Source organism: Podarcis bocagei (genome assembly GCF_964188305.1).
Source record: "Podarcis bocagei genome assembly, chromosome: 16".
NCBI classification, from domain to species: Eukaryota; Metazoa; Chordata; class Lepidosauria; order Squamata; family Lacertidae; genus Podarcis; species Podarcis bocagei.
The window spans coordinates 7,217,090-7,242,619 of NC_138142.1; the positions used below are offsets into that span (position 1 = coordinate 7,217,090).

Here is a 25,530-nt window from a genome sequence, read left to right on the forward strand (position 1 = left end):
CCGCCCCCCGCTGAAAAAGTTTGCTGACCCCTACCTTAGACCACTAAACACATGTTCCAGCATTGATCTACGGCCCCTCCTTCTTGCGAGGCTCCCCTATTCCTCCCTTCCTTCCAAAGGAGCCCAGGACGACACACAAGAGGACATGAAACCTCTTAAAAGCAGTTCTAATACAGTGGTACCTCGGGTTAAGTACTTAATTCGTTCCGGAGGTCCGTTCTTAACCAGAAACTGTTCTTAACCTGAAGCACCACTTTAGCTAATGGGGCCTCCTGCTGCCGCCGTGCCGCCAGAGCACGATTTCTGTTCTCATCCTGAAGCAAAGTTCTTAACCCGAGGTACTATTTCTGGGTTAGCGAAGTCTGTAACCTGAAGCGTATGTAACCCGAGGTACCACTGTACATTGTGCCAATGCAGGAAATCAACTCCTACAACATCCCTGCGAGGTGGTCACCTCACCCAACCTCTGCTTAAGCAGCTCTAGCGAAAGAGAGCCCACCAAAGACCATCATCCCACCATCAAAGCTACTTGTGTCCTATGGGCAATCTTGCTAAGAGATAGGCTAGATCTTTCTCTTCCTCTCCCCCACCCCCTTGTAAATTGAATCCATTGGTTCGGATCCAGCACTGCACTGTCAACTGCCAAGGGGCAGGGGCAGCCCCCCGAGATGTCAGGCTGAGAATCCCCTCTCCTCGCAGGTCTTACAACTTGAATGGGGTTTCCAGGGACCGAACCCTGGACCTTGATGACATCGCACAAAACAGGGCTTCAACGTTATCAACATTATTACAGTGGTACCTTGGGTTACAGATGCTTCAGGTTACAGACACTTCAGGTTACAGACTCCGCTAACCCAGAAATAGTACCTCAGGTTAAGAACTTTGCTTCAGGATGAGAACAGAAATTGTGTGGCAGCGGGAGGCCCCATTAGCTAAAGTGGTACCTCAGTTTCAGGTTAAGAATGGACCTCCAAAACAAATTAAGTTCTTAACCCGAGGTACCACTGTATTATTATTGTTGTTGTTGTTGTTGTTTACTATATTTGCATACTGCCCTTTATCCGAAGATGACAGGGCTCTTCACAACATAAAAAAATTGAGAACACCAATTACATAATAAAAACAAAAACAAAAAACCTCCTCAATATCCCCCTCTCCCACAAATGCGTTTAAAATAACTGCCAAGTGGGAAATGCTGCAAATACACAGAATGAGCTTTCTTCCCCCAACCAGCAATCCCTAAAAGCAGCTTCGTAAAAGTATGAAATGGAAACAAGAGCCCAGGGAAGGTGAGAGAGCTTTTAAATCAGGCGTGGGGAAGCTTTTCCAGTCTGAGGGCCACATTACTTTCTAAGCAAAGTTCCAAGGGCCGCATGCTGGCGGTGGGCGGGGCACAGGCAAAAGTGGGCGGGGCGTGAAATTTGAGCTCTGCATCTCGCACAGCAGGCTAGTTTTTATAACACCATTCTCGATCCCCCGTCCGGATAAGCAAGAGGCGTTCCCCAGAGCTGAGAGACACGTTTCCGGCCAGAGAAAACACATTCGATGTGGGAAGCTGGGAGAGAGTAGCCCATGTGGCCTGGGGAGAGTTTATTATTATTATTTTCTTGTTTTACAGAAGTAAGTGTAATGTCTCTCGTATTTTTTCCACGTAACATTTTTACAAATCCATTTCATTTGTTGGGACATTAGGAAGAAAAGGGGTGGAGGGGGGGAAATGGGTGGGGGTGGGGTCGGGTAGCGATGTTTCTATTATGCTTAATGTATGTAGGGTTTGGTGTCAGCGTTGCTTGTGCTGTTCACTTGTGTTCCTGCCAATCACAAACGAACAACCACACCCTAGGCCTGGGGAGAGTTTTGAGGGCCACACAGAGAGGAAGGCAGGGGTGGGGTGGGGTCTCCCCGTGGCCGGAGACTCCTCAGTCAACGGGATGAAATGGCCGTACAAGAAAGAGCCGCAAGACCTTTCCGCGCTCCCCTTCCCAAACTCACCCGAAATGCTTGCAAATATCTCGCTGAACCCAATCAGGAGGTATTGAGGGATCTGCCACCAGACCGACATATCGGCCGCATGATAGACTGCGTTCCCAATCGTCTGATTGATAGTACTGACCTTCACGATCTTCAGCCTGTTGCTTTCCAATATTCCTGGAAGAGAGGGGGAAATGCAATATGGAGCTTCACATTTATTACATTTTTTTTAAAAAATCCCACCCTTCCTCCTAGATCAGGGGTAAAAGGCAAAGGGACCCCTGACCATTAGGTCCAGTCATGGACGACTCTGGGGTTGCAGCGCTCATCTCGCTTTACAGGCCAAGGGAGCCGGTGTTTGTCCGCAGTTTTTCCGGGTCATGTGGCCAGCATGACTAAACCGCGTCTGGCGAACCAGAGCAGCGCATGGAAATGCCGTTTACCTTCCCACCTGAGCGGTACCTATTTATCTACTTGCACTTTGATGTGCTTTTGAACTGCTAGGTTGGCAGGAGCAGGGACTGAGCAATGGGAGCTCACTCTGTTGCGGGGATTTGAACCGCCAACCTTCTGATCGGCAAGCCCTAGGCTCTGTGGTTTAGACCACCGCGTCCCTCAGAGATTGGGGTGGGGAACCTTATTTTAGCCGGTGGGCTGCATACACTTCTGCGCAAACCTTCTGGGGCCCCCATCCTGGTAGTGGGCAGTACAAGAGGGGAAAGAGGGCAGGGCAATTAATGCAAATTTTACCTTTGCCTGGTAAAGGTAAAGGGACCCCTGACCATTAGGTCCAGTCATGACCGGCTCTGGGGATGCGGCGCTCATCTCGCTTTATTGGCCGAGGGAGCCGGCGTACAGCTTCCGGGTCATGTGGCCAGCATGACTAAGCCGCTTCTGGCGAACCAGAGCAGAGCACGGAAACGCCGTTTACCTTCCCGCCGGAGCAGTACCTATTTATCTACTTGCACTTTGACGTGCTTTTGAACTGCTAGGTTGGCAGGAGCAGGGACCGAGCAATGGGAGCTCACCCCGTCGCGGGGATTCGAACCGCCGACCTTCTGATCGGCAAGTCCTAGGCTCAGTGGTTTAACCCACAGCACCACCCGCGTCCCACCTTTGCCTGGTAGTTTCCACACACACACACACACACCCTTTCGCAGCTGAAGCACACATTCCAGCAAGGCAATAACACTTTAGGGGTGTGTGAAGCAGGGCTGGTGACAGGTGTGGTCTGGGGAGCATCCCAAGGGTCAGAAGAGAGATGTGGAGGTCCCCATTCGGCCCCTGAGCCCGAGGTTCCCCGCCTGTGCTTGGAGTGGTGAATGTCATTTCCCCCACTTCTATATTTTGTCCACCTAACAACCCTGCGAGGTAGGGCCAGAGCTTCATAGCCAAGTGGGGGGTGCAACCCGATTAACCTAACTTGCTTCAGCTGAGTAAATACAATTCAGACACAATGAATAAACGTTTTTAACACGAGAGCTCGCTGATCAGGTCCATCTAGTCCAGAATCCTGTTCTCACAAGGGTCAACAGGATGCCTGTGAGGAACCTACAAGCTGGATTTGAGCACAAAAGGACTCTCCCCCTCCTGCGGTTTACAGCCACCGATAATCAGGTGCGTTGTTGCCGCAGATTGTGGAGGCACAGTGTGATGGCCGGGGAATCTGATTCAGAGGCTGAACCTGAGGAATCCCAGCCTGCACAGGAGTCCCCACCTCCAGGGCAGGGGCTTGAATCTGAAGGGCCCTCACCTGTGCCAGATCCTCAGGAGCAGACACCGGATGAATCCGCTCTGGCTCCTGAGGGGCTGGAGGACCCATTGCCTGCAGGTGCTCCACTCTCAGCCCTGTCAGGGGAAGGTGAGGCTGCCTCTGGGTCCAGTAACCCTCCAGCCGCTCCTGAGCTGCAGAGGCTCAGGGCAGAGAGGCGGAGGGAACTAAGTTCTCTCAGGAGGAGTGCTCGCCTCCAGGCCAGGCCACGCGAGGCACCTGTGGACCGGGGCCGCCCTATGCCTCGGAGGAGATAAAGGCCAGCCCGCCCAGTCCCAGGTTGCGGGAGCAACATCGTTGGTAACCTGTTCCTGCCGGCACCCTGACCTGCTCGCCTGAGTTCCTGACCACGCCCGGCTCCTTGCTTTGGACCTCACTTCGCCCCTGACGGACAGCCTCCTTACCCTTACACCGCACGGTAACCCCCCGCCCCAGGACCAGCACACACAGCAGAGCCATTGTGCTTAACACTCATCAACAGCCCTCTCCTCCATAAATTTGTCTAATCCTCTTTTAAAGCCATCCACTTTGGTGGTCATTGCTGCCTCCTGGGGCAGAGAGTTCCAGAGTTTAACTATGCGCCACGTGAAGAAGTCCTTTCTGTCCTGAATTTCCCAACGTTCAACTTCATTGTTGTCCACAAGTCCCAGCGTTAAGAGGGAGAAAATCTTTTCTCCATCCACTTTCTCTGTGCCATCCGCAAGTTTATGAAGTTCTACCATCTCACATTTTCCTCACCTTCCCTCTAAACCAGCGGTTCTCAACCTGTGGGTCCCCAGATGTTGTTGGACTACAACTCCCATCATCCCTGACCACTGGTCATGCTGGCTAGAAATGATGGGAGTTGTAGTCCAACAACATCTGGGGACCCACAGGTTGAGAAACACTGCTCTAAACTAAAAAGTCCCAAACTCCGCAGCTTTTCTTCACAGGGGCATCACTTCACTCCCTTGATCATTTCTGAACCTTTGCCAACTCTACAGTATCCTTTCACAGGTGAGGAAACCAGAACTGTACGCCGTATTCCAAATGCAGACACACCACAGATTTATACACTGGTACCTCAGGTTTCATACGCTTCAGGTTACATATGCTTCAGGTTACATACGCTTCAGGTTTCAGACTCCGCTAACCCAGAAATAGTACCTCGGGTTAAGAACTTTGCTTCAGGATGAGAACAGAAATCATGCTCCGGCAGTGCGGCAGCAGTGGGAGGTCCCATTAGCTAAAGTGGTGCTTCAGGTTAAGAACAGTTTCAGGTTAAGAACGCACCTCCAGAATGTATTAAGTACTTAACCTGAGGTACCACTGTATAACGGCATTATGCTACTGGCAGTTTTATTTTCACTTCCTTTCCCCATGGAATTTGATTTATTTTTTAAAGTTGCTGCAGACTGCAAAGACTGACTTCTTCATGGATCCATCTATTATGACCCCAAGCTCTTGTTCCTGATCCACCAGCTCATGAGCGTTTAGGTGAAATTAAGATTTTGTTTGCCCTGACATGCACCGCTTTACACTTTTTTACACTGAATTGCATTTGCCACTCATTCATTCAGTTTGGAAAGGTATTTTTGTTTTATGGACCCTGAGCAATTTAGTGTCGTCAGCAAACTTGGCTCCTTCCTCACTGCTCACTCCAAACTCTTTAGAGCGTTTATGAAAACCTTTATGACCTTTTGCCTGCAGAATGTCCCGTGTTGAATCCCTGGGGTCTCCAGAAAGGGCTGGGAAAAACTCCTGGCTGATACCCTGGAGAGCTGCTGCCAAGTCAGTGTGGACAATACTGAGTTAGATTTATCCATGGTCTGACTCTGTGTTCCTATAAGAAGTTAGGCAAGTGAGCTGGCACCCTGGATCCGCTGCTTCTTCACAGTTTGAAAAGAACGGATCTGCTTGCCTTACAAGAGGATTAGCTGAACTAAGCAACCACAGCTTAAATTATGTTTTCTCACATCCACATGCAGAAAATACTGTAAGCACACCAAAGGAAACAAGAACAAAAACAGCCAGGAAAAGAAGCACATTTTTGGGAAATTCCAGTTTCCTGCACCACAGGATTCTGGAGTTATTGTATTCTCGTTTTATTAACCAGAATTACACAAATCCGTCCCTCGTCCCATGTGGATTAGCTTGCAGCTACTGATGCAAACAGACATCATTTGGAATAAAGGCCATCTCATTATGGCTAGCAGAACACACACCCACCCGGTACAAAGTCAAAGCAGAGCATCAACAGATGCTGGCGACCTGTATTATTTGGTGGGAGAAAAAACCCGAAATCCAGTGCTTGCTGGTTTTATGCAAATGCTGGACTACAGCGATTTTGCAAAAGCAAGAGATAAATCCCTTTTGATTCCTATGAATACTAAAACCCGCACAAAAATGAGGTTTGCCAGCTGTACAGCATGATTCAGAAGTCACTGGATAAAGTACCACAACCCTAAACCTGCTTACTGCGAGTAAAGCCCAATTGAATTCAACAGGACATACTTCCGAGGAGACGGCCTCAAAGGAGTGTGTCTGCCCAGCACAGAAGACCATGGGCTGTGGGCCTCGTGGGACCTGCCCCCTGCCTCTTCTACCTGGCTTCAGATGTGGCTCTACAGATTCATTGATTTACTGCAGCCTTGGAAGCTGAGGCGGCCAGAAGATCTTTGGGTTAGGGTATGCTGCTTTTGGTTGCTGTTATGGCCCCAGCTATTTGGAATGCTTTAAAATGCTTCTAATGCGCCAGAGTGGTGCATGCTCTAGTTATCTCCCACTTGAACTACTGCAATGCGCTCTATGTGGGGCTACCTTTGAAGGTGACCCGGAAACTGCAATTAATCCAGAATGCGGCAGCTAGACTGGTGACTGGGAGTGGCCGCCGGGACCATATAACACCGGCCCTGAGAGATCTGCATTGGCTCCCAGTATGTTTCCGAGCACAATTCAAAGTGTTGGTGCTGACCTTGAAAGCCCTAAACGGCCTTGGTCCTGTATACCTGAAGGAGCGTCTCCACCCCAATCGTTCAGCCCGGACACGGAGGTCCAGCGCCGACGGCCTTCCAGCGGTTCCCTCATTGTGAGAAGTGTGGTTACAAGGAACCAGACAGAGGGCCTTCTTGGTAGTGGCACCCGCCCTGTGGAACGCCCTCCCATCAGATGTCAAGGAAATAAGCAGCTATCCTATTTTTAAAGGACATCTGAAGGCAGTCCTGTTTAGGGAAGTTTTTAATATTTAATGCTGTATTGTTTTTAACACTCGATTGGGAGCCGCCCAGAGTGGCTGGGGAAACTCAGCCAGATGGGCAGGGTATAAATAAACTATTATTATTATTATTATTATTATTATTATTATTATTATTATTATTATTAATTGCTTGTGTTCAAATAAGGGCTCTTGGTGGGATGTTCCTGGGAGAAGAAGAGAGCAGGGGGTCCCCCAATCTCAGTGGTTTGGGGTGGGGGGAGGTATGGCGTGTGAGATGGACAAGGGGCACGGGGCACAGTGACTATGCCGTGTGCCAGCTCCTCCTCCAAGCTGGGAAATTGCAGTTGTCCTGTCAGCCAGCCCTCAGGTCTGTGACTGCTGTTGTTGTTGAATGTCAGGTTGGCCTCAGAATAAGATCTCCCCCACCCATTATGGATGAGGAAGCTGATCTGGGCAGGAAGAGGGTGATCTGTCAGTGGGCAACATTGACATCAGTCGCTTGTCATGGTCACATCATGAGAACGGGCCTTTTCTTAAATTGCTTCCCTGTTTGGGGGCTGTTCTCCCCAGAAAAGTTCAGCTGGCGTCTTCATGATACAACTTTAGGCACCAGGAGAAACTGTTCCTCTTTAGCCAGGCTGATTGACATCTGATGATCTTTTAAAATGTGTTGTGGAAGCGGGGATTGCTGGGCTGTTTTGGTTTTTATTGTGCATTTTCTGTTTTTTTTAATTGTAATTTTATGTTGCAAACTGCCCTGAGATCTACAGGTATAGTGCAGTATACAAATCTAATTAACTAACTAACTACCTAATTAAGTACAGTGGTACCTCGCAAGACGAATGCCTCGCAAGACAAAAAACTCGCTAGACGAAAGGTTTTTCCGTTTTCGATTTGCCTCGCAAGACGAATTTCCCTATGGGCTTGCTTCACAAGATGAAAACGTCTCGCGACTTTGTTTCCTTTGTCTAAAAACCGTTAAAACCAAGGGTGCTTAGCTTGAACAGCTGCAGTTGCGACTTGACTTCGAGGAGCAACTGTTAGCACGTGGTTTGGTAGCCTTTTCTCAGACTTTGCTCACTTTTGAAGCTTTTCCAAAACTTTTCCAGAACTTCTCTTGCATCCATTTGGTAAGTTAAACTTTTAAAACTTTTTTGGGAGGTTTTGGATTTTGGGTTGGGGTGTTTGGGATTCAAGGACTTGGTGTTGTGGGGGGGTTTGCGATAATCTGGGAGCTTGTGGGGCTTTTTTGGGAATTTTTATGATTTTCTGTGACCATTGAGCCAGTTTGTTTTTTTTCAAATTTTTTTCCTGAGTTTGAATTTCTGAGTGCTGGCTGGCTGGGGGAACAGTTGGAGAGGTTTCTGCAGGAATCTGGGAGCTTGTGGGGCTTTTTTGGGAATTTTTATGATTTTCTGTGACCATTGGGCCACTCTGCTTTTTTTAAAAAAAAAAAAAATCTGGATTTGAATTTCTGTGTGGTGGGTGGCTGGGGGAACAGTTGAGGAGGGGGTTCTTCAGCAAGAAGCAAAGAATGGAAGAGGAGCCTTCTTCGAGTGATCCCCCAGAGTCTTAGAAAATGTACTGTACACTTTGTTGATTTTTAAATGTTTTTCTGTCATGTTTATAAAGTTAATTTATTTTCCCTTCAATTTTTGAACTGCTCTTTACAGTATGTGTGACTTTAAAGAGCAGTTAATAAACTGTTGTTGTACCAAATTTGGCTTTGTTTAGACTTTTTTTGACCATAGGAACGCATTAATTGATTTTCAATGCATTCCTATGGGATTTCGTGATTCGCAAGACGAAAAATTCGCTAGACGACAAAACTTGCGGAACGAATTAATTTCGTCTTGCGGGGCACCACTGTAATTAATAACATACATGGTTAGAATTGCACTGTTAATCACTTTTTGTTTTGTTTCCAGTGGTGAGCTGCCTTATCACGAACCGGAAGACCCAGTTACAGTATCCTGGCGCATATATATTTGCAGTGTAAGGCAGGAGTGGTGAACCTCTGTCCCTCTAGGTGGTCTACAATTCCCATCATCCCATCCAACGGTCAGAGATGATGGAGACTGGAGTCCAACAACATCTGGGGGGGGGGGCGCAGGTTCCCGATTCCTGACGTAAAGAGTGTCTCCACTTTCATCCTTTTTTAAAAAATTAAAATAAAGCCAAAACCAAATCGCCATGCTGCAGATATCAACTACAGGAGGAAAACCAGCCTCCTTCAACATTGGTGCTGTGCTTCAAGAATAAAGAGGAAGCGGAGGCGAATTGCGTTTCACATTTCTATGCAGCTGGGGCAATGTCTGAAAAAGACAGTTCCCTTTCCCCCTCTTCAAATTTTATGCCAGTCATGTGAAGCAGGAAACACTGCTTGCACACTGGTAACATGTGCCGATCTGTGGCCACCACCTGGCAGCAGCAGGGGCAAATGGAGGCGGAGGAAGAGGAAGTGGAAAACCAGTAGCCCCGAACTGGAGAACAAGCAGGCAGCCTCCTCTGGCTTCTGAGATCGGCCAAGGGACTCCTAGGAGGCTGTCGCTGCTGCCTCAAGGCAATGGGGGAACCAACCTGAGCCTATCCATCAGCTAGAGCAGGCTTCCTCAACCTTGGCCCTCCAGATGTTTTGAGACTACAATTCCCATCATCCCTGACCACTGGTCCTGCTAGCTAAGGATCATGGGAGTTGTACGCCAAAAACATCTGGAGGGACGAGGTTGAGGAAGGCTGAGCTAGAGGAGATCGAGGGATCCTTGATACCACCTGATCCTTTCCTGAATCTCTGGCTCCAACATCCAGTTGTCCTGGAACTGCAGGAACAAAGCGTCACTCTGCCCCCTCCATCAGCCGAAGGAGCGAGAGGGACCCAGTGCTGCACAGACAAGAGAGCAATGACACTAGTCATGCAATAGCTATGTTCTACCTCCATGGTTGGAGGTATTATGCCTCTGAACACCAGTTGCTGAAAACCACAGGTAGGCAGAGTGCTGTTGCATGGGGACATCTGGTTGGCCACTGTGAGAAGGGGATGCTGGTCAAGCTAGGCCACATGGCTCCTGCTTTCATTATTATCTATTAAATCTGTTGGGTCATTTCATCTTGCCCAGGGCAACCCACAGGAACTTTATTGTTGTTTAGTTGTTTAGTCATGTCCAACTCTTCTTGACCCCATGGACCAGAGCACACCAGGTACGCCTGTCTTCCACTGCCTCCCGCAGTTTGGTCAGACTCATGCTACTAGCTTCGAGAACAATGTCCAACCATTTCGTCCTCTGTCGTCCCCTTCTCCTTGTGCTCCCAATCTTTCCCAACATCAGGGTCTTTTCCAGGGAGTCTTCTCTTCTCATAAGGTGGCCAAAGTACTGGAGCCTCAGCTTCAGGATCTGTCCTTCTAGTGAGCACTCAGGGCTGATTTCCTTCAGAATGGAGAGGTTTGATCTTTTTGCAGTCCATGGGACTCTCAAGAGTCTCCTCCAGCACCATAATTCAAAAGCATCAATTCTTCGGCGATCAGCCTTCTTTATGGTCCAGCTCTCACTTCCATACATCACTACTTTGAAAACCATAGTTTACAGCCCATCATACAGGAAACAAACCCCACGTAGATACATTAAAACCAAGAGGAAAGAGAAATATTTTAAAAACATCACACCCACTTCTAGAAGGCCATAGAGCAGGCTTCCTCAACCTTGGCCCTCCAGATGTTTTTGGCCTACAACTCCCATGATCCCTAGCTAGCAGGGCCAGTGATCAGGGATGCTGGGAATTGTAGTCTCAAAACATCTGGAGGGCCAAGGATTTAGATTTTTCTGTTTTCTCTTTTATGCTGGTTTTAACATATGCATTTGTTTGCTTGTATACTGTAAGTCACTTTGCATTATCTTGTTGGTGTTTAAAAACACCCAGATGATAATAATAATAAATGTTTCTGCCATTTGTGTCCAGGGCAGCTGTTTACCAGCTCCATCTGGTACGTAGGCTGAGACCCTATCTGCCTGCGGACTGTCTCGTCAGAGTGGTGCGTGCTCTGGTTATCTCCCGCTTGGACTACTGCAATGCACTCTACGTGGGGCTACCTTTGAAGGTGACTCGGAAACTACAACTAATCCAGAATGCAGCAGCTAGACTGGTGACTGGGAGCGGCCGCCGAGACCATATAACACCGGTCTTGAAAGACCTGCATTGGCTCCCAGTACGTTTCCGAGCACAATTCAAAGTGTTGGTGCTGACCTTTAAAGCCCTAAACGGCCGCGGTCCAGTATACCTGAAGGAGCGTCTCCACCCCCATCATTCTGCCCGGACGCTGAGGTCCAGCGCCGAGGGCCTTCTGGCGGTTCCCTCATTGCGAGAAGCAAAGCTACAGGGAACCAGGCAGAGGGCCTTCTCGGTAGTGGCGCCCGCCCTGTGGAACGCCCTTCCAGCAGATGTCAAAGCGATAAACAACTACCTGACATTCAGGAGACATCTTAAGGCAGCCCTGTTCAGGGAAGTTTTTAACGTGTGATATTTTATTGTATTTTTTGTTTTGATGGAAGCCGCCCAGAGTGGCTGGGGAGGCCCAGCCAGATGGGCGGGGTATAAATAATAAATTATTATTATTATTATTATTATTATTATTATTATTATTATTATTAGTTGAAAGTTTTTCTTTTCTCTCCATGCCTTCCTGAATTCAGCTGCACTCCTAACTATGTCTACTCAGCAGTAAGCCCTATTGAATTCAATGGGGCTTGCTCCCAGGTAAATGGGGTTAGGATTGCAGCCTTAATCTATTTTCTTTCTGCAGTTCTTAATTCTTGCTGGATTTTACTTTTTAATGCTGTTTTATGATCTGGTATCATGCTTTACATTCTATTTCTGGGCTCTGCTTGGGTATTCAGCAAATGTAGAGCCACTGAGAAATTCTGAAATGAAATGAACAAATTAATACTCTTTCCCTAGAAGTGAAGCAAACCCCAACAATGTCTTCTTTGTTGAATACTTTCCTTTCCTCACAAAGCCTTTCAAAATTAGTTTATTTTGTTTCTGTAGGGTTGTGATTGTTGTTTAAAAAAACTTCTGATGAGTGGTGTAGTCAATGGAAAGTTGGACTTCAGCTTGCAGAAGCCCGAATTCGAATTCCTGTCCAGGCACTAAGTTCCTTGTGCATGCACACCCACCCAGTATTTACTGCCCTGCCTCCTACGGAGGGATAAAAAAATATGTCCATGATGATAATTTCACCTGACACGCTACATCCTCTTTCCTCTTTCTTTTTTTTTTTTTTTTTAATAAATTTTTATTAGTTTTACAGAATTTTAAAAAACAAACAAACACTTAAAAAGACAAACATACACGTATAATTTCATGACATATTTTCATAAACCTCTTTTCTGGGACTTCCCCATACCCCCCCTTTCTGCATCCCAATGTCCATAATTTTATAGCAACTCCCAATTATTACTTTCCAACCTCTGTCATCTTAGTCATCTCTATATTCTGACCTTATATCACTGTATCCCTTTGTTCCTGAAAGCCACAACACTCTAACATTCATTAAGTTTATAATAGTCCTTAAGATAACTTTTGAATTTTCTCCATTCTTCTTCCGCCGTCTCTTTTCCTTGGTCACGGATTCTGCCTGTCATCTCGGCCAATGTCATATAGTCCATCACTTTCATCTGCCATTCTTCCAGAGTGGGTAGATCTTGTGTCTTCCAGTATTTTGCAATGAGTATTCTTGCTGCTGTTGTAGCATACATAAAGAATGTTCTGTCCCTCTTTGGCACCAATTGGCCGACAATGCCCAAGAGAAAGGCCTCTGGTTTTTTAGGAAAAGTACATTTGAGTACCTTTTTCATTTCATTATAGATCATTTCCCAGAAAGCCTTAATCTTCGGGCATGTCCACCAAAGGTGATAAAAGGTACCTTCAGTCTCTTTACATTTCCAACATTTGTTATCGGGCAGATGATAAATTTTTGCCAGTTTGACTGGGGTCATGTACCACCTGTATACCATTTTCATAATATTTTCCTTTAAGGCATTACACGCCGTAAATTTGATACCGGTGTTCCATAACCATTCCCAGTCATCTGACATGATGTTGTGACCAACATCCTGTGCCCACTTAATCATAGCTGATTTGACTGTTTCATCCTGTGTATTCCATTTCAGCAACAAGTTATACATTCTAGATAAATTCTTAGTACTGGGTTCTAACAATTCGGTTTCTAATTTTGATTTTTCCATCTGGAAGCCAATTTTCCTGTCCTGTTTGAAAAATTCCATTATTTGATGGTATTGAAACCAATTTTGTACCTTATGCTTCAGTTTCTCATAACTTTGCAATTTAAACTTATCTCCATCTTGTTCCAAGATTTTCCTCTTTCTTTTTTGGTTGTTCGAAGTAGCAATGCACTAAGTTTCAAGATACGATCGAAGACGCTTCTTTACCATTTAAAGTTTGGGATTAAATTTTTGCCGTAATTGTTTTAAAAGGCTGCAAACGGAGTTGATTTTCCAGCTGAGTAGTCTTAAATACCGCTGCTAAGAATTTACAATGTAAGCCACGAAAGTAAGCACCGCCAACGTTCATTAAATCTAATCAGTCGCATTCTCACACAATTTATAAGATATTCTGAAATAATCGAAAGCCTCTAATAGGTGTTGCAAATTGCATCGGGGAGGGCGGGCGCTCAGGGGATGTGGCGGCTGGGTGGGGTGGGTGGGGAAGGCAAAGGTGGCGCCGCTGGATTTTGCCTGAATAGAAGAACCCAAATGAAGTTGCTGCCCCGCGAGAAAACGTGTGCTACCGGATCGTTTGCCCAATCAATAAGCAGCCAAACTGATGTCGTGCTGGATTAGCACCCGGAGAAAAATGAGGCGGGATAAAATAATTTTGTTTGCTGAAGTTATACGGACCTCAGCAAGTTGTGTTGCCTAGGTACAGGGAATTGACTAAAATTAAAAGCACAAATTTCTTGTAGCAGAGGGATAAAAGAAATAAAAGAAACCCCCAAAAGATAAAAGTTCAAACGACTTTGCAGCAGGAACTTGGCTTGCCCACATATCAAAACGACCTTGTCCCTAATAAGGTAACTACCTCTTCTCATTGAGAGAGAAGCCTTAATGGCCCTATAAAGTGTCCCTCGCTCTGATATACTGGGAGGATTACAAACCCTCAAGATTAATTTATTTAACACTATAACGCTTTATCAATACGTTCCTTGTGGTGGGTACCAGGTGAAGGCATGAGCAGTCTATGAAGCACTGCGGAAAGGTGCTGAGCATGTGGAAATTATTCTCAGTAAGTAGATCATTTACACATCCTACAAAGGCATCATTGTTTTCTTCTTGACTAAGTTGCAGAATTAGAGAAGATTAAGGCACAGGACTGGTGAAACAAATACAGTGACACAGGTGTTGCTAGGGGTCTATGTATGGGCCCAAAATATTCCTAGGTGGGCAAAGAATTTGGGAGGAACCGAATTGGGGGGGGTGATCTTGGTTACTGGGTAGGTGGATGTTAACCTTTCTTGGAAGGGGAAATAAATGTTAACATGACTTTATCTGGAGATGATTGGAGTAATGGATAGGAGTAACGGAAGAGGAATTGAAATGATTTGGAGCAGGGTCTCCAAAGAGATAAAAGAAAGGACTTCTTTACATGGGATTTGAAGTGATGGACACCAACTTGGATGGCTTCAAAACAGAATTAGACAAATTCATGGAGCAATAAGGCTCTCAGTGGTTTACCAGCCAGTGTTGGGAGGAAGAAGGCCTCAGGACAACAGCTGCTGGGAACCCTAAGTGGGGAAAACACTTTTGTGCTTGTGGGATTCTCAGAGGCTTCTGGTCAGAAACCAAGACACAAAGTGTTGAACTTGATAGGCTTTTGGTCTGATGCTGGTGTGACGTATCACATCTTTTAATCCCATTTTCTAGATGTTCCGGGCAGCCGCCAAATGACCGTTCAACCAGCGGCACTCTCAGCCGTCCCTCCCCTCTCTCACCTGCAGCAAACGCAGAGCACATCACAAAGAACATGCCGACCGCAATCCTCTTCAGCGACGACGGGAGCAGGCCGTGCCTCTTCAAGATGGGGTCGACCACTTTGTCCTTCAAAGGTATTAATATGAGGATAAGCACAGCGTCAAACATGGTCAGCCAAGCTGCAGGGAACTGGGGGAGAAAGGGGAGGAGAGAGATGGAACAAAGTTGTAAGAGCATAATGAGAGCCCGGATCGCTGGATCAGGCCAGAAGGCCCATCTAAACAACTACCTGACATTTAGAAGACATCTGAAGGCAGCCCTGTTCAGGGAAGTTTTTAATGTGTGGTATTTTAATGTATTTTTAATCTTTGTTGGAAGCCACCAGAGTGGCTGGGGAAACCCAGCCAGATGGGCAGGGTACAAATAATAAATTGTTGTTGTTGTTCTGGTTATCTCTTGCTTGGACTACTGCAATGCGCTCTATGTGTGGCTACCTTTGAAGGTGACCCGGAAACTACAACTAATCCAGAATGCGGCAGCTAGACTGGTGACTGGGAGCTGCCGCCGAGACCATATAACACTGGGTCTTGAAAGACCTACATTGGCTCCCAGTACGTTTCCAAGCACAATTCAAAGTGTTGCTGCTGACCTTTAAAGCCCTAAACGGCCTCGGTCCAGTATACCTGAAGGAGCGTCTCCACCTCCATTGCTCTGCCCGGACACTGAGGTCCAGTGCCAAGGGCCTTCTGGCGGTTCCCTCACTGCGAGAAGCCAAGTTACAGGGAACCAGACAGAGGGCCTTCTCGGTAGTGGCACCTGCCCTGTGGAATGCCGTCCCACCAGATGTCAAAGAGAAAAATAACTACCAAACTTTTAGAAGACATCTGAAGGCAGCCCTGTTTATCGAAGCTTTTAAAGTTTAATAGGTTATTGTATTTTAGTGTTTTGTTGGAAGCTGCCCAGAGTGGCTGGGGAAACCCAGCCAGATGGGCGGGGTATAAATAATAAACTATTATTATATTGTTGTTGTTGTTATTACTATCACTATTATTATCATCTAGTCCTGCATCCTGATCTCACAGTGGCCAATCAGATGCCCAAAATGAGAAGTCCACGAGCAGGATCTGAGTATCTCTCCCCAATTTTGCTCCACATTCCACAGTAGAATGGAACCCACGGAGGTTCTCCTGGCTCCATCATTATATATCATTAAGTGCAAGGCAAGCCCCACCCCCTTTTACCAGGTCTTTGGCTTTTAATTATCTATGTTCTTCTGTTTACGAGAGGGTGGGGTGTTTTAACCAGCTTTTAAAAAAATGAATTGCCTTCTCGATTTTGCTCTGCTTTCCTTTTTTCATGGTTTTAATGCATCTATCTGTAAGGTTCTTTGAGTTACTTTGCTAAAAAAAAGAGAAAGGATGAATTTAATGAAATAATAATAATAATAGCACTAATATCTCTGCCCATTTTCAATGGTTCTCCAAAGGGAAAAGGAGGATGGACACTGTTCCTGTGTGTGTGTGTCATCGTTCTTAACAGTCCCGGAGGGGATCATAATTTTAATGGTTCCAGGACCAGAAGTGATTCAGAATCAGTTTCTGGACAGCCATAGATCATAAGGAACATTATACATTATCGCTACCAATTTAAGGGGAAGGAGGACACACCCCTCTGTACAGTGGAACGAGGGGCATTAATTTTCATCGTTAAGATTTCACTGCTTGACTCAGCCTGGAATCTCGTTAACGGAACAGGACTGTCACGCAAGGGGCTGAGATTCCATTAAGCCCTATTAATCACCAGAACACCTGTCTGCAGAATTATGGACTACGCCACTCACATCTGATAAACAAAGCCCTGTAAATTATTGAAATAAACACACACAAAGATGGCTTTTAAACAGCCATCAGAGCTTATATTAATGGCGGGTGGAACAGGAAGCAGTCAGTTATGCATTCCCTGCTGATCCCCCCCTTGGCTTCAGAAACCACACGTTCCCCTACATGGTTTTGCTTAACCGTTTTCTCATTGCTAGAAAGTCCCCCCCCCCCAAGTGTCTAAGGGTTTTGGATCTTGCACTGCTGTTATCACCATCATTTATCCCAAGCATAGGAACCTGTGTCCTTCCCAGATGTTGATGGACTCCAGCTCCCATCGTCCAAGCTGGCTGGAGATGATGGGAGTTGGGAATCCAACAACCTCCAGAGGGCTGCAGGTTCTCCGCCTCTGAGCCTGCTGCTGGAAATCTACCGTAATTTTTGCTCTATAAGACTCACTCCCCCCCCCCCCCGAAAAGTAAGGGGAACTGTGTGAGTGTCTTATGGAGCGAATGCAGGCTGCGCAGCTATCCCAGAAGCCAGAACAGCAAGAGGGATTTGCTGCTTTCACCGCGTAGCGATCCCTTTTGCTGTTCTGGCTTCTGAGATTCAGAATATTTTTTTTCTTGTTTTCCTCCTTCAAAAACTAGGTGCGTCTTGTGGTCTAGTGCCTCTTATAGAGCGAAAAATACGGTGCTTTAATACAGAACAACAAACCCCTGTGTTGCAAACTTAACACAACAAACAGCACAAGCAAAACGAAGACCAGTATACTAGATAGCACTGTAGTTCTTATTGCATAATATACATGATTTAGTACAACAAAAACAAAATGTGTACACTTGTAAATTCTCTAATATATTTGAAAACAAATGAACACATGTCTGTCAATCTTTGAAAGTCCGTAAAAGTATAATAAGTCTATGGTTGAAACAAAGCGATAGATGCTATCCTGTGGGCTGAGCGGTAAAACTTTTTTTAGGCGTTCATGGTGCCAAAGTAGTAAGTGAATAACAACGTAGGACAGTGATCCCGGATAATCTGACTGTTTCGCTGGAATCTTCTTCAGCACAACCCATAGATTAGAAAAATGCACAAGGAGCAGTGGTCATGAGGATACAGTCAGATTATCCATGTTCATTTGTTTTCAAATATATTAGGAAATCTACTTTAAAACACAAGAGCAAATGCACATTTGCACTAGCTCTTTGCACCATGAGAAACTCTGGGAACATACCAAGAAAAGCAGGCAGATGGGTCTGAGCACAACATCTCAAGTGGATTACTGTTTATTAACTTATTAATCATATGTATACACTGCTTTCCCTCAAACAAGCTCAATGTGGCATGCACATATTTTCTCACACCCAAGAGAATCTTACTGCCTAGATCAGAACCCAGAACCTGCAGTTCTACTAAGAATTCCTTGGTCCTTTTCACATGTATTACTGGCGCTCTAAGGAACATGAAACAAAACCCCAAAGGAAACCAGCCATGTCTGAAGTCTGCCCTAGTTCATAAAAGCTGATGCCACAGTAAAGCTGCCCCTGTCTGCGGTGTCAAAAGATTCTGAATTTGCATTCAGATCAAACCACCAAAACTTTAAATTTAATTAAGGCAGAACAAAATAGCACGTTGCATTTCACTTTAAAAAACAAAACAAAATGCAAAAAAATTCCCCAACTTTCATTATTAAGAACCCTAGGGCTATTTCGACAAAATGTGAGAAAGAAATGCCATTTAAATTATCAATCAGAATGCTGGGATTATTGCTCCATCATCTAGGCGCTGAATTCTGAACGATTTGAGTAAACACCTCAATTTTTTGAAGGCAGCACATTAAAGGCCAGAGATCCGGCCATTTTGGAAGACTGGCATTTGAGAGCACTTTCATGTTACTGCTTCCTTTTTTAAAACAACAACCCACTAGCATAGTATTGGCTGTTGGCTTTAAACATTTTGAGTTACACTTTATCTGCCCAAAAGAGAAAGCTTGATGAAAGAGTACATTTTTTGACTTGTGCATGAGAAAAAATAGCTTATATTTTTTAAAAAAACCAAACAAACCAAGGGGTGGAGCCAAACTGGCCCAATGAGACCTGCACATGTTTGTGGGGCACAGATTACTAGTTGACCATTTTTTTGGGGGGGTGGACAAAAAACAGGAGGGGGGATGGAAAGGAGTATTCTAGAAAATGGCCATTGCTGGCTGGCATCCTTAATAGGAGCAGTATTTTGTTGTACGCCTGATTTGTACTTGATTAATTATTGATTGTTCAACCCTGGGGTGGGTAACCTAAGGACCAGGGGCTGAATGTAGCCCCCAAAACATTACTCTCTGGCCCTTGGAGTTATTTACAGCTGCATTCCTCCATCCCAGGCTAGACCCCTCACCACCGCTGAGTGTTTTGCCTACCTGAAATGTGTCCTTGAAATTGTGACAATGCCTCTTGGTTTTCTATATGGGGGATAGGGAGGGGCTGCAAGTATGTGTAGGAACTAGCCTACCATACAGTATTAAAGTAAAAACAACATTCATTGCTTGGCCTATTTTTGTCTCTGGTCCTGTTCACCACTCGTATGCAACCCCCCTCCCAGGATGTCCAGAAGGAAATGTGTCTCTCAGGCTGAAAAACAGTCCCCACTCCTGTTGGACCTCCTAGCATCCAAGGCCCACAACAGATGCTCAACACGCAAGTTCTTGCAGAGGTTGGGCTCTATAGCTAGGAAAGAGCTGTAGTCCAGCCACATCTGGCAGGCCATAGGTTCCTCTCCCCTCCTTTAGTAGCAAAAACTCTGGGGCTGTACCTCACACACCATGACAGCCAGAACCCGTCATGGAAGTGGAAACCCCTGTCCATTTGGGCCTGAAAGAATCAGGTGTGACACCTTTCTCAGGGGTGGGGAGAGCACAATGCTAGGAGTTTGGTGGGTTGATGCAACTGCTTACGTGAATTTGGAAGTACCCATCGGGTTTAAAGGGATGCGGGTGACGCTGTGGGTTAAACCACAGAGCCTAGGACTTGCCGATCAAAAGGTCGGCAGTTCGAATCCCCGCAACGGGGTGAGCTCTCATTGCTTGGTCCCTACTCCTGCCAACCTAGCAGTTCGAAAGCACGTCAAAGTGCAAGTAGATAAACAGGTACCACTTCAGTGGGAGGTAAACAGCGTTTCTGTGTGCTGCTCTGGTTCTCCAGAAGCGGCTTAGTCATGCTGGCCACATGACCCAGAAGCTGTACGCCGGCTCCCTCGGCCAATAAAGCGAGAAGAGAACCGCAACCCCAGAGTCGGTCACGACTGGACCTAATTGTCAGGGGTCCCTTTACCTTTACCTTTCCCAGGTTTAAAACAAGTCCAATGAAGTAAAATAAAAAACCCAAACAGAATTTAAAGTCGAAATACAGGCCTAGGGGTTTGGTGGGTTGATGCTGGTTGCAACATCAGGCTTAAAACGAGTCTTAATAAAACCCCAGCCACTCAGAATTCAAAGTTGAAATACAAGCCTGAAACTTACACACTCAGAACTTTATTTACAACTTTGGAAGTTTTGCCCACCCACCTTGAAGTTCAGTGGCTCCTTGAGATACAGTTCTTCCAAATTGCTCAGAACTGCTGACATGTTAATATTAAGCAGGTTAGGTTTTTTGATCAAACGCCTCATTTATGAATACTGCATTAAAACCACCATACATTATGAATTTGGGTTATTAGGGTGATAGGGAGGTGAGCTGAACCATTTAGGAAGGGGGGACGAGCCTAGAACGAGGGGTCACCCACAGAGACAGCAGCCCCCCTGGCCCTTCCAACTTCTGTGCCTTCCCAACAAAACTGATTAATCATTCAGCAACCTGCAAGAACGGTGTGGGTACAAGGCTCCCTGTGTGTAACATGGGCACAATCCTGATGTGTGCCAGTGGAGTTTGAATTTCTACTTTATTAAAATGGGCACTACGCGGGGCTGCCCTTGAAGCTGTCCCAGAAACTCCAGCGGGTGCAGAATGCTGCAGCGAGGCTCCTCACGGGGTCTCTGCCATGGGAGCATATTCACCCAGTGCTTTTCCAGCTGCATTGGCTCCCGGTGGAGTACAGGGTCAGATTTAAGGTGCTGGTTTTGACTTTTAAAGCCTTTCACGGCCTAGGATCCTTGTACCTAGGGGATCGCCTCTCCTGGTATGCCCCACAGAGGACCTTAAGGTCCATAAATAGCAACACTCTAAAGGTCCCGGGCCCTAAGGAAGTTAGATTAGCCTCAACCAGAGCCAGGGTCTTCTCAACACTGGCTCCGATCTGGTGGAACGCTCTGTCTCTTGAGACCAGGACCCTGCGGGATCTGATCTCTTTCCGCAGGGCCTGTAAGACAGAGTTGTTCCACCTGGCCTTTGGCTCAGAATCAGTTTGATTCCCTCCCCCTTTTTCTTTTTCCTTTCTCCTCCTATGATTAGATTGCTCCCTAATTGTTTTAACATTGTATCTTAATCTTTAAATTTGTATTTTAATCAACTTGTTTTTATTATTGGTTGTTAGCCGTCTTGGCTGGGGAGGATGGGGTATAAATTATTATTATTATTATTATTATTATTATTATTATTATTATTATTATTATTATTACCACACATGCCAGTCCAGATATGTATAGAGAGAGAGATATGCAGAGATAAGCGATAGAGGTAAAGATATATCTGGGGAAGAGCCTGAGGGAATGATCCTAGACAATCCCATGGATGTCTGCCAGTGTCCATTTGCATGCATCCTGGAACCAAAAAGAGGCATCTGCTGAGCTTTCTCCTCACGGAGCTACCATTCCCAGAGTTCCCTGGGGAGAGGCACTCTACGTGGGGCTACCTTTGAAGGTTACTCGGAAACTACAACTAATCCCAAATGCGGCAGCTAGACTGATGACTGGGAGTGGCCGTCGGGACCACATAACACCAGTCCTAAAGGATCTTCACTGGCTCCCAGTATGTTTCCGAGTACAATTCAAAGTGTTGGTGCTGACCTTTACAGCCCTGAATGGCCTCGGTCCAGTATACCTGAAGGAGCATCTCCACCCCCATCGTTCTGCCCGGAAACTGGGGTCCAGCGCCGAGGGCCTTCTGGCGGTTCCCTCATTGCCAGAAGTGAGGTTACAGGGAGCCAGGCAGAGGGCCTTCTTGGTAGTGGCGCCCACCCTGTGGAACGCCCTCCCATCAGATGTCAAGGAAATAAACAACTATCTGATTTTAGAAGACATCTGTAGGCAGTCCTGTTTTGGTAAGTTTTTAAGGACTGATGTTTTTATTATGTTTTTATGTTGCAAGCCGCCCAGAGTGGCTGGGGAAACCCAGACAGACGGGTGGGGTATAAATATTATTATTAATTGTTAAATCACTCTGTCATTCTAGCTCTGTGAGGGTGATAAAGGTCTCCTAGCACTCTTAACAAACTGCAGTCCCCCCCCAAAAAAAAATTCTTTGGGGAAAGCCAGGGTGGTTATGATTCTGCTTTAAATGCATATTGCAGATGGGGCTTAATAGATAAGGGTTCTTTAAAAGGTAGGATGGTACCATTTATTAGAATCATAGAGTTGGAAGAGACCACAAGGGCCATCGAGTCCAACCCCCTGCCAAGCAGGAAACACCATCAGAGCACTCCTGACATATGGTTGTCAAGCCTCTGCTTAAAGACCTCCAAAGAAGGAGACTCCACCACACTCCTTGGCAGCAAATTCCACTGCCGAACAGCTCTTACTGTCAGGAAGTTCTTCCTAATGTTTAGGTGGAATCTTCTTTCTTGTAGTTTGGATCCATTGCTCCGTGTCCGCTTCTCTGGAGCAGCAGAAAACAACCTTTCTCCCTCCTCTATGTGACATCCTTTTATATATTTGAACAGTATGACTGAACACTCTCCTATGCTTTTTGAGAATCAGTAAATTAGTGTTGTCTCTTATCTCTGCCTACAGTTACAACAAAGGAGGAGGAGGTCACTCTGGAAGAGATCACATCTCGGGCCGCTAAATGGCAGAGCCTGCTCTCCTTTCTGTTTTGATTCTTCGCCATACTTCCCCCCGCCCAATCCCACCTGCATGCTATGAAACTGTAACCCAGGAAGCCAACCTGCAGGGAAACAGGGCTATCCACATGACCACTTACCGTATGGCTGTTTGAGGTGCTGTTTGAAAACTGGGGGATTCTCAAGTGCAGGCTTTGGAGGACATACGTTGTCTGCATCTGAAGTGAAAGAAAGGAAATTGTTTGTATTCTGCTGGAAGTCGGAACATGTGCCCCTCCAAGATGTCAATGGACTATACCAGGCATAGGAAAACTCCGGCCCTCCAGATGGTTTGGGACTATAGTTCCCAACATCCCTGACCACTGGTCCTGTTACCTAGGGATGATGGGAGTTGTAGTCCCAAAACATCTGGAGGGCTGGAGTTTGCCTATGCCTGGACTATACCTCATCCATCATCCCTGACCATTGGGCCATGATGGACGGAAGAGGAGGGCCCTGGAGTCTATGAACACCCAGAGTGCCACAGGCCCCCCATCCCTGACCAGGGTCCCATCAATGACTCTTTACAGAGTGCAGGGTCCCTGCCCCAAGCAGCTTACAGTCTATTGGCTGATGTCAACATGGGAAGCAAATACTTGCTTGTCCCTAGAAACACACACTTTTTCTCCTTGAAAGCAACTGATTTGCAAACAGACCCAGACGTCGTTGGGCTTCCCTGCAATCTATTTTGTGCTCTTGCCCCTTTTTGTACTTCTTTTAGACGCGGCAGCCATTTTGCGTCAAGCCACACTCCTGCGGCAGCCATTTTATGACTGGCACCCGCGACTCCATCTCAAAACGTCAAGGACTTTCGCCCTCTGCACTAACAGCCAAAGACTGTTTAGGTGGCAAATCTAGCCCCCTTGCTGCTCTTGACATACAGGAACCAAAAACCGAATTGGGCCCTGTTCACCAACCTGAAAATAGACCGTCCAGTAAGGTATGAGGGCCAGGAAGACTGGAATGATTTTGACCAGCGCTTTCACATCCTCAACTTTATCTTCCCTGAATGGCCCTCCATGGGATGATTTGGCCATCTCGAAGAGGCTTTGTTTGGGAGCTGGTTGATGAAGTACCCCTTGGGTGTCTCTGCTTGAAAGAAGGAAGAAGGGAGATGGATCCAAAAAGGACTGCAACACAGCAAAACTGGAAATTTTGGGAAACCTGTATAGTATGCTAGCAGCCCCATCCCCAGTGTTGCTTGGGAGTTCTAAGAAACAAACAGACAAAATCAGGGCAGTTTGGAAATCAGTGTTTACAACTATCATACAAAATTGGGTTTAAAATCAGTGCAGCTTTGAAAGGTTCAGTCTGCCATCTTGGCTCAAAAATGGCATCCAAACACTCCCAAAGCCAAAGATGTTTTCTAAGTTTTCTCCAATATGGGTGCACAGCATCTAAAAACTCCCTCTCTCTCTCTCTCTCTCTCTCTCTCTCTCTCTCTCTCTCTCTCTTTTGAGACAGAGACTCTGCAGCAGCAACCAGCTGACGTTCTTCTCCATCCAGTGTTTGCAGAATATTCCTCTTAAACCTATTTATGCTACTGCTGCCTTTTCAATCTTCCAAAGTGTGCTTTATTGCATGGCTGCTAATTGCTCATTCTTCTCAACATTATGTATTTTTTTTACAATTTATTACTTTATGGGTCGTTAATCTGCCTTCAATTATCTTAGACATAGGCAGGACATTCCTTTTGATAACAAGCAAACACTCATGCTTATTTAATCGGGCCACTAAGCTCGCCTAAGATTTCTTTCCCTTGGAGAGAACAATGTGTGTGTGTGAATGCATCCGTATGAATCAGTTTCCCAACACCCTGTCACATTCTAGGGTAGGTTTGGCCCTCTGGCTGCTGCTGAACTACAACTCCCATCAGGTCCCAGGAAGGACAGACCCCAACCTGGCCTTAAGAGATCTCCACATGGTCGCTACCGGACCCACACCAGTCACAAAACGCGCCTGGGGAATTTCGAACACTGCCTAGAAGGAGGAAATCTCAGCTACATACCTGTTGCTGGAGTATTCCTCAGGCCTCTTCCGGGAACAACACGAATAGGCCAGAATCTTAAACATGTCTGTGAAGGCGCTGCCGTCAGGGGGCTTTGTGATGAAGAAGCTCTGGCCACAGAGAAACACGACGAAGGACACCCCGATGCAAACAGCTGGGATGATGTAGCCGATGACAAAACTCACGTTCTGCTGGATGTACGCGATGCCTCCCAAGGATACGATGGCCCCCAAGTTTATGCTCCAATAAAACCAGTTGAAAAACCTTCGTGTGGCTTCGGGGCCCCGGTCTTTGACCTGCACGAGAGTTTGTTGTCGTTCTTAAATCTCCTCCGTAAAAAAGGCAACCTACAAGTCAATAACTATTTGCCAAAACAAAGGCCTAATCAAGAGCAATGCATTCCCATTCAGTTTTAATTGCATTCGTGATGCTTCTGAAAATCCAGGAGGGTCAGAGAAAGTGGTGGGGTTTTTTTGGGAGGGGGACTAGTTGTGTTTGTTGGTTACTATGTTGTGTAGGTTTGTGGTTTTATACAGGCAAGGCCCCATTTATACCTGTTCAACACGCGCTCAGTCATGCGCCGTCCCCGAAAGCAATCCCAAATCATCGCAAAAAGGGGCGGAACGGGGTGCTTGCAGGCTTGCGGCGGTGCTTCAAATATACGTGATTTCACTGAGCCGTGTGGTGCCTTGGGACATAACCCCACACTAAATGGGGGTTGCCTGTCTTGTAAAACATCCTGTGATCTTCAAACGGCG

The 25,530-nt window shown here is 46.3% G+C and overlaps 1 protein-coding gene across 2 annotated transcripts in view; it reads right to left on the reverse strand.

The window, feature by feature from the left end:
• Positions 1–25,530, reverse strand: part of SLC15A4 (solute carrier family 15 member 4) — a 59,680-nt gene that overhangs the window by 17,438 nt on the left and 16,712 nt on the right. Inside the window, exons 2-6 of one of the 2 annotated variants that reach the window (XM_081174930.1) lie at positions 24,773–25,068; positions 23,682–23,853; positions 22,866–22,943; positions 14,941–15,109; positions 1,993–2,148 (exon numbers count right to left, since the gene is read on the reverse strand). In XM_081174930.1, coding sequence (XP_081031056.1) covers positions 1,993–2,148; positions 14,941–15,109; positions 22,866–22,943; positions 23,682–23,853; positions 24,773–25,068 — 871 coding nt within the window. Of the gene's footprint in view, positions 1–1,992; positions 2,149–14,940; positions 15,110–22,865; positions 22,944–23,681; positions 23,857–24,772; positions 25,069–25,530 lie in introns of both variants that reach the window. The other variant, XM_081174929.1, reaches the window with a different exon arrangement.